This window comes from Sphaeroforma arctica (genome assembly GCF_001186125.1).
Source record: "Sphaeroforma arctica JP610 unplaced genomic scaffold supercont1.532, whole genome shotgun sequence".
NCBI lineage: Eukaryota > Ichthyosporea > Ichthyophonida > Sphaeroforma > Sphaeroforma arctica.
The window spans coordinates 53,864-63,093 of NW_014040026.1; the positions used below are offsets into that span (position 1 = coordinate 53,864).

General features: G+C 40.3%; 3 protein-coding genes across 3 annotated transcripts in view; 1 reads left to right on the plus strand and 2 right to left on the minus strand.

Moving 5' to 3' along the window:
- Positions 1-761, minus strand: part of SARC_07027 (hypothetical protein) — a 3,739-nt gene extending 2,978 nt beyond the window's left edge. The window contains exon 1 of the mRNA XM_014299045.1: positions 531-761. Coding sequence (XP_014154520.1) covers positions 531-557 — 27 coding nt within the window. The 5' untranslated portion in view covers positions 558-761. The remainder of the gene's footprint in view (positions 1-530) is intronic.
- A 988-nt stretch (positions 762-1,749) lies between these two features.
- Positions 1,750-6,093, plus strand: SARC_07028 (hypothetical protein). The gene is made up of 6 exons (XM_014299046.1): positions 1,750-2,013; positions 3,092-3,251; positions 3,717-3,802; positions 4,352-4,605; positions 5,256-5,341; positions 5,533-6,093. The coding sequence occupies exons 1-6, from the start codon at positions 1,890-1,892 to the stop codon at positions 5,654-5,656; spliced, it is 834 nt and encodes a 277-aa protein (XP_014154521.1). The 5' UTR covers positions 1,750-1,889; the 3' UTR covers positions 5,657-6,093.
- A 1,736-nt stretch (positions 6,094-7,829) lies between these two features.
- On the minus strand, positions 7,830-9,015 carry SARC_07029 (hypothetical protein; the record flags this gene model as incomplete). Its single annotated transcript, XM_014299047.1, has 3 exons — positions 7,830-7,970; positions 8,330-8,439; positions 8,874-9,015. The coding sequence occupies 3 exons, from the start codon at positions 9,013-9,015 to the stop codon at positions 7,830-7,832; spliced, it is 393 nt and encodes a 130-aa protein (XP_014154522.1).
- Between the last annotated feature and the right edge of the window lie 215 nt (positions 9,016-9,230).

A 9,230-nucleotide genomic window follows, 5' to 3' on the forward strand; every position in this document is an offset into this window, starting at 1 on the left:
ACAAACAAACAACCACCCACCCTACTATATATATATATATATATATATATGTAAGTAGTGTGCTATATATATATATATATGCGTATTGTTATTTTACACGTATGAGGTGTTTCGTATCGTATTATGCATATATATCGATATACCGAAGCAATAGCACACATATAGAATCAAATACATAGTACTACCTTGTATGTAAAGATACGAGAATTCATATATACGTTTGCATACTATACCTTGCCTCATCTAATGAAGCTGAACAATCATATTATTATATATCAATTGCACCATTACTATACCAGAAACCCTATATGCACTCCAGGAATGTATGCACTCCAGGAAGCAAGTATGCACTCCAGGAAGCACCTGATCAAAATAATATTTGCTTACCTCAGCATATACAAAAAATGTCGTACGTCCATATGGTCGTCTGCAATTCTCAAAATATATCGATACAATTGCTCACACTTTTTGAAACAACAATTTTAGTAGTATATACACAGATGACAAAACAAGTGCATGTACTTCAGTACCTTCCTAAGTTCGTTCATATCTGACATTTTGAGCGAAATTCTATGTGCGGATTGGAAAAATGAATATCTTTTTCTGTTCGGATTTAGATCGTCTTCGACACAGGTTTTGGTACAACTGGTAAATGCAGTTACAATCCAAAATAACAGTTGTGTCGTGAGAGAGACTTTCTCGGCTATGCACTAAACGCTATCGTTGTTCAGTGTGTACACGTAAGACGTAACTGATATTATATAAACCGTCTGTATTATAGGCAGCTCTTAGTGTCAAGTTGTGTGTATTATTTACAAAAATAATGATGCCTCTACATTTGATTGCCGCCAAAATATTGGTGCATGGCGTAATCATATTGGCTGAATACTTCCAACGATGTTTTTACTGCGACCTGTAGGCTGTATGAAGGCAGGGTTTTTAAATAAAAGTTTATATCTCGTGTACACAGCCAACTATATAAATATGTATTCTTTTATACTATAAACCGAGTTTTACCTGCAGGGCATACACACACTCTCTCTAGTCTGACTCTACTACTAGTTTCTAGAGAGACTCTAGACTCTCGCTCTCTAGAGAGAGTAGTAGTAGAGAGACACCCCAATCACAATGGCTCAATAAGAATGAAGCTTAAGAACGTCGATTGGATTGGTTTAGCTGTGATTTGTGTCATCACTTTTTGAAATTTTGTATCTATATGTATGAAATTTGTGTCAGTTGAAAACTTGGGGATTTTTTTGTAGCGATTTAGTTGTTATTGTGATTATGTTTCTTGTGTGTCGGAAAATTGATGACTATGCAAATATTTTAGTATGCCGTTCATGTGTAGCTCGGTACAACAATGTAAACACAGAATTAAATACCGACAACTTAATTTACTACCGAGCTCAGCTCTCTCCGCCAAGCGGGGATATGTTCACAAGTTGTAGGTTTACGCATAAAAGTATAATAAACCGAAATGTATTTTTAATATTTTTTAATTCACATGGACAGCTTATCAGGCTATGGTTGGATTGGCTGACAAAAGATATTTGCGTTGGTGATGAGCGAGGAACTGATGACAACCATCATACCTCATGAAAAGTGCATTGGGGGTACAACCTCTCGCTCGCGAACGAATCAGAATCAAGGTTGACGTTCAGTCTCGGACACTTTTCTGATGGTTCTTTCTCGCTATCGTTGTGGGAGACTTTAATCACGTCTCTTTAGTGAGAGAGACTATTGGCTATACTGATACAGGAAGTACACATACGAATATAAGGGAGAGTTAGATAACTGAATTCATCATCCTATATAGATACAATAAGCGTGTCTACAACACTGTTAAGAATCAGTTTAAACATATCTACAACCGAGCACATTCTATCATCATGGGAAGAGTACACATCAGTCCGCTGGAGTTTGACACCACCCCTGGAGTCCTGGGAGCTGCGATCAAGGAAGTGACTGGGAACGACGTCAATCCAGAGGATATTATGATGAAGGATGGCTATGGTACGTCTTGCCTTACAAATAATGTTATTTATACATACGTTGCTGCTTGACAAATGTGTGAGCTACGGCTCTTAGATTCACAGTTACAAATGGGTGACTGGCTTTCGATACATTAAGTGCTACAATTGTCTTTCGTCTCGTAACCATTGGAAATCGTGATCTAAGCTACACTACACGAGAAGGACTGGTCCGTGTATCACGCAGTTCATTAGAATAGATTTTATGGTTACATCACAATCTAGACTAATTCAGAATTTAGGTTGTGTTGAACTCTTGCCAGTTTCGTATGCACACCAATTGTTCAAATTCACGGTATACATTACAATTGATAACCGACGTATATATAAATATATACATATATATATATGTAATTAGAAATAGTATGTATAATATATATATATATATAGTATATATATATATATTTATAGTATATGCGAATGTTAATGTATATAAACACACACATATATATATATTTATATTTATATATATATGCATGTGCGTGTGTGAACAATATATATTTATATATATATATATACGTATATATATACATGTATTGTATAATATATATATATCTATATGTGTGTCTTTGTGTCTCTATACATACATATATATATAAATATATATATATATATATATTATATGTGTATGTGTATGTATATGTATGTTAACATATATGGAGAGATATGCCAACATATACCTGTACACCTACCAATATATTTATGTATGTGCATGCGCACATATATATATATATATATGCATGCGCACATATAAACACACACACATATATATATATATATATATATAGTGTATCGATGTGTATTTCCTTTTGCATGTACATATACGCATATATATGTAGGAGTATGCATGCGTTTTTTTGTTAAATATACGTATATCGTTCAGTAGAGGACCTCATACACGAGTCGGTTGGTCCACAACTGAAGTATGTGTACACATCTGATTATTCAGAAAACGAACATCCAGACGCAATGTACGTCTTTGTATAGTTGTGTAAGTCGTTATATCTGCTGTCGTTGCTAACGTTAATCAACCTCATACGGAATGTCACCACATCACACAGCCTTCGTAGATTTCGCAACAGATGCAGAGGCGCTACTGTGCCGAAAGAACTTCAGGTCCATCCACGGTCGCAAGTTCAGCATCACAGTTATCCGCACACGAGCTATGACTAAACAGGTTGAGAAGCGCAGGAAAGACACAGCCGAGGACGGCGAAGAGAGGTGCGTAGGATTGGTACTAAATGTATTGTACTTTTCTACGAATGGCTAGAGTATATAGTATATATAGCTCATAGTTTCACTTGTAAGTGTATTATATTGCACATAGTATATGTAATCTGTGACTTGATTGTAGTATGCGGTCGGACTATCAGTGCATATGAACACACATACCAAGGCCGATCAGATGTTAAGCGCTTGGAAGCACGCAGACGAGAAATCCTTCAGCCAGGCACACGCGTCTGGTGCGAATCTCGCTCGTTTGATTCAATGTTGATACCCCTCCACCACTACATCAACTGCAAGCGGAAAGTCGGTCGCCCGAGCTACCTATCAGCACAAGTATTCACACTACAAACCAAGAATTCGACCCTTTTTGGTCGTAGATACTAGGAGATGCGCGACTAAATATGCGTACGTAAATACATGGACTTACTCTGCATTACCACTTGCACCGCTATGCTACAGGTTACAAAAGATGACAGATGCCGTAAAAACCCTCCTTGAGTGTGTGGGCGAAGACCCCGAACGAGAAGGCTTATTAGACACTCCCGGTATGAGCTCTCTATACATTATTATGTATTGTCTATATATATGTGTGTGTGTAGCATTCGTTCTTGTATCTTCAGTAAGCACATCAGAGTATTCAGGATTTGTTTTTCATCTTGTTGAAAACTTTTGGTACCATATGTCGATTTCTACAAAAATTAATCTCTCCCAAGTCTGCTGTGTGTGATTGTCGCCTTCAGTTGTTATCGTACAGCGTGATAATTAATGTGTCTATCAAGTACGTTTAGTTAGTGGAGTGTGTGATTTATATACAAATGAGCATTGGCATTTGGACATCTGTATACAGATTGTGCATCCGACACTCCTGATTTTTGTGCAATTGGCAACAAGTCTCGGAGTGATATATATTCGAACATGGTTAAAGTGGGAGAGTGCTCCGTAGTACCACACATATTTCGAAATCGTGAAGGTCACGTCTCCTGATAGGCTCGTGGATTTGTTTGTGTACAAGCAAAACTTTTATATATATATATATTGACGCCCTTGAATATGGCATCCTGCTTACCGTTGACGCTCTCCTCATATACGCACAGGACGTATGGCCAAAGCCATGCTCTTCTTCACCAAAGGCTATCAAATATTCCCACGCGAAGTGGCCAACAACGCAGTGTTTGAAGAAGACCACGAGGATATGGTCATTGTCAAGAATATAGAGATATACTCAATGTGCGAGCACCACATGGTACCGTTTACTGGTAAGGTTAGCATAGGTTACATTCCGGACAAGAAGGTGCTTGGGCTGAGCAAGGTGGCTCGCATTGCCGAGGTCTTCAGCAGACGATTGCAGGTAAGATAACCGAATCAAGATGTTCGCTGTTTTAGTTCGTAGATTATAACAAGCAAGTGTAGGGGAGGGCAAGAAGAGGTTTTTTGTGATGTATTAGCACATCTACATTGCTACAATGGGACCTGCGCATTGAGCACATTTGCGTTATCACCAAGTGTTCATATTTCGATGTGATATGAACAAATGGTACGGAATTTTATGTGTCCAGCGAGTGGGTGTTGGTATCTGGCAAGAAATACATGTTTGTCTTGCGTGTGCATGTATTCAATATATGTTTGTCTTGTGAGTGTATTTATTGAATATATGTTGTGTCTTGTGAGTGTCTGTATTCTCTATATGTTGTCATGTAAGTGTATGTATTTAATATATTTTGTCTTGTGAGTGTATGTATTCAAAATATGTTCTTGACTATCGTGCACCTTATGTTCTAGGCGTATTGAAATGACTAGTTTGCAAATGATAGTCTGTAGACTCGAGATTGCTCTGGATATATCTGCTGTAGTCGATGTGACAATTGTGGCACCACAGTCAAATTTGAGGGACGCTTTCGCGAAATCCGTACACACATCTAATGCCAAGCATTCTAGGGTGGTCTATTTATCTATGCTTTTATTTATTTTACCTTCATCTGTAACTGCCTGTACACGTAGGTTCAAGAAAGATTAACAAAAGAAATTGCGTGTGCCATCATGGATACGATCGAACCAAGGGGCGTGGCTGTGGTGATGGAAGCCAGGTATGTGTTAAACACGCTCTTATACTTTACGATCTCCGCCGTTTGTGCATTTTTCTACACCACCCCAGATCGATTAAAAACCTTTGTTCTCCGTATGGCGGGGATTAGCTATGTGTGCATATAATTGCAATTTATTCTAATAATTCAGTTCGCAAGCTTCTAATCTTCTGTACTTATTTGTACCACTTCAGCCATCTTTGCATGGTAATGCGTGGCGTGGAGAAGGCGCACTCGTCTACCATTACGAGTGTGATGCTGGGCTGCTTCCGGGAGGACAGTAAAACGCGCGAGGAGTTCCTGTCGCTCATTAAATAGGTTTAAAGCTTGATATATAGGAGTAATATTTAACTAATAATGGCACTCATAAAATAGCATCTAGAAGTTGAGAATAGAAGTGAGAGACATTAAACCCTTAACCAATCCGATCTGACTAGTATCGGAATTTATTGGTGCAGGTTTTGTTTGAGCGGGCGCGGTTTATTGATGGTAGATTGAGTGTTATTGTGATATTGTCATGATATTAAAGGTTTTCTTTGAGAATATGCAATCGACAGGTTCGTTTGCGGCTAGCATTCGCCTTCTGCATCACATTCATCACCCTACTCCTCGACAGAATAGATAATTAGCTGGAAATTGGGGTGTTTTGACTCTTAACAAACATCTGGCAAGTCCTTAAATCGAGTAGCATACTCGATTTAGGTTCACATGTCGAGTAACCAACATGCATACCAGCCGTGTACCCTGCCTTTATCTTTTGCCCTTGAAGAATAGTGCAGCCATCATGGCATTCCCAAGAAAGACACAGCAATAAATTGATGTCCGACTACCGTTCGTAGCAATCGTGTTGGAGGATACAGGCGAAAGTGTGGCACACCAAACAGCTAACGTGAGAGCCAGAGTACGTACGTCGAGCAACCAGGGCTTCCCAGGACGTGGTGTGCGTCCAGACACGTACTACGCTTTGTTCGTATCTGTGTAGTTCATGAGCTCAGTCAGTATCATGGCACTACTGCCTATCGGTTGGTGTGACGTGCCGTAACCGTGGCAACATGGCAGCCAGCCAGAGATGCCCTTCATCACATCCAGACCTTTAAATCACACATGTACCCCTTTGTTATAACACTTGGTATCACTGAAAGATGTTATCTTCAATCGATGCACCTAGCTTAACCAAACATCGCAACGGCAAGCACGGAATGACCAAAAGGGTTTCCTATGGTGTCCAAAATCCGCGAGACCGTGAACGAGACAACGATGAGAGGCTACAGTCGTTTAGGGATCAGTCCTTATGCAAACTAATCCTATCGCTATTACCCTGTGATAACATTTGAGTTGGATATGACTACGTCAAATTATACTGTGTGCGGTGGGTAAGGTTGTTTTAACCGACGACTCATCCATGTTTGCATTGACTGAGATTGCGCAAAATGTATACTCCGCCCAGACACTCCTGCATGGGTTTAGTTGGGCACTTCCATAAAGGTATTTTGTCTCGGATGAGATGCACGCTCTCCCATTCGGAACCTGTGCGAACATTTTCGCTACAAAGCAAGGTACACATATCTGCGATAAGCTTACATCTCGATGTGGATGTCATGCCGATCGATAAGACTTCGTTGCCAGACGCGTTTGGCTGGTGCTGGTGCACAATGTGCTGGAAAGCCTGTGGTGTATGCTTACTCTCATCACAATATGCAGCGGACCCTTGTAGTAACACACATTGCTATGTGTTGTGATCTATGTCGTAGTCGTAATGTACATATGCCTGGGCCCCTGAACAGCTCTCTCTTTTTTTTTCTGGTCTTGAATACATTCTTGTGTTATTCTGTCTGTGCCTGTGACTACAAGTTATGAGTTACCTTCGCGGATGCTATTCGCCAATTTGACGTCATCCCGTGACAATATATCACGTACTTCAATCAGAGGAGAGTTCGCATTATCTACACATACGCAGCTACTCGGCACAGCACGGGACGAAATATCTATAAGACGTTGCTTGATCCGTATATCCTGCCTGCATTCTACTGTTAACCCCGCCTCTTTATCAGTATACATAGGATAGCGGTACTGGACGAGACGACACAGCTGTCAACGTTCCGAATTTCACCTGCCTCTGAAGCAATCGTGCTTTACCTCAACACGTGATTTGACAAAGGATATCACTCGAGTACTCCCCAAGGTGCCACACGTGCGTACTCCTGTTGTTTCCGTCTTACTATTCGGATCACAGTCAGCTAGGGTGCACATCCCGAGAAGGCGATATATACACGGAGGATGTCCCGGTTTAGGAAAGTACGCCTGCCTCAATATTCGACTTTCCAGGCTTCCGTGCCACACTACGATAGCAGTAGCTGATCTAAGTGCCACGATGAATGGCGTTCCGTGATGGACCCATTTTGAGAAAACATTTTGGATCGGAGGCACTGTTGCATCCTACCGGAGCAGTCCTACTTAATGCCAACAAAGATACGTATGGAATACTGCAACGTTACCTGGGAGGGCCCGTGCTGAGATAGGCGGTGCCCACTACCTGCCGTACCTCCTCAAGGTGTTCGGAAAGCGCGGGAGAGATGAACTTCATGTCGAGGACTGGTCGAACACACTCACAAGCCGCCATGGCAACCACGCGCTGGAAGATGAGGAATGGTATGGATGCTTTTACATTTGTAGCATCTTTTGAGTATACATTATACTTGAAGTCTATTTCGGACCTGTGCAAGCATCAACAGGAAGCTATCAAAACAGACATGCTTTCATGAGACTACTACCGATAGCACAATAAACTCAAATATGCTAGAATATCTCTTATCTTGCAGTTAACCCCAGATTTGGAATGAGTGTGGTGGGGGCGCATAGTGTGCGACTGCAGCACTAGGTACTAGATACATGTAGATATGCGAATCATTTTCACGCCCTGTCCACAATAAGATAAAGTCACGTCCACGAAGTCGCATTGTACACCACACTACTCGGCACTCTTGGCCATACCCTGCACGGAGTGTCGCTGAGCTGGAAGATGGAGAACATATGCTTAGTACCCTCGATGTGAATGTACTGGGTCTCCTGGGCTGGATCATTAATTTTCCGCTGGCTTTGTGCTGTATATATATAAATGTGAAAACTCCAATTGATAAGCAATTTGTGCGATCCGTACATATGGGCATTGGTGTGGGTTTGTTTGGTTCTTGCAACGCAGCCCCAAAACCTACGATCGAGGGATTTATTGAGGGATACGAAATCGATGCCGGAAACTTCTCATATCTATTTCGAGCGTTGCAACTTCTATCGAGCATAAAATACCCCATACTCATAGCTAGGCATGCAGCCTCAAGATTGGATAGCAGAGACACTCAAACAGATATTTGCTTATGTATCCAAGAACATATATCAACAATGTCGTAAAATCGGGTATGTACGACCGAACTCATCAAATCAGACACAACGACGCTACAAACACAAGTCATGCATTAATATGATCAGAATTAGGAACGATAGTTAACCAACTCGTGCGGGATATCGCATATCTCCATACCAAGTGCTCGGGCAGAGTTGACTATATCATCCAGCGGCATCAGCAGTTCTTCAGGGGAATGGATACCGACCATTGACTTTTCCCTCGAACTGTCCGAGGTCGCTCTGAAGATACAAGACACAGCAACGAGGTAAGACACCAGCTGAAATGGTATAAATTAATGAATATATATCTATATCTATATATATATATATATATATATATCTATATATCTATATATATACGTACAGACATACATACATACATACATACATACATACATACATATATATATATATATATATATCTATATATATATATATATATATATATATATTTATTATATATTATATATGGTGTTGTGTGTGTGTGTGTGTA

Bases quoted from the DNA above. Each gene is read 5' to 3' on its own strand.
- SARC_07028 (XM_014299046.1), top strand. From the start codon at position 1,890: ATGGGAAGAGTACACATCAGTCCGCTGGAGTTTGACACCACCCCTGGA. The intron at 3,252-3,716 runs GTGCGTAGGATT...GCTATGCTACAG, and splicing joins GCCGAGGACGGCGAAGAGAG to GTTACAAAAGATGACAGATG. The intron at 4,606-5,255 runs GTAAGATAACCG...CTGTACACGTAG, and splicing joins TCTTCAGCAGACGATTGCAG to GTTCAAGAAAGATTAACAAA.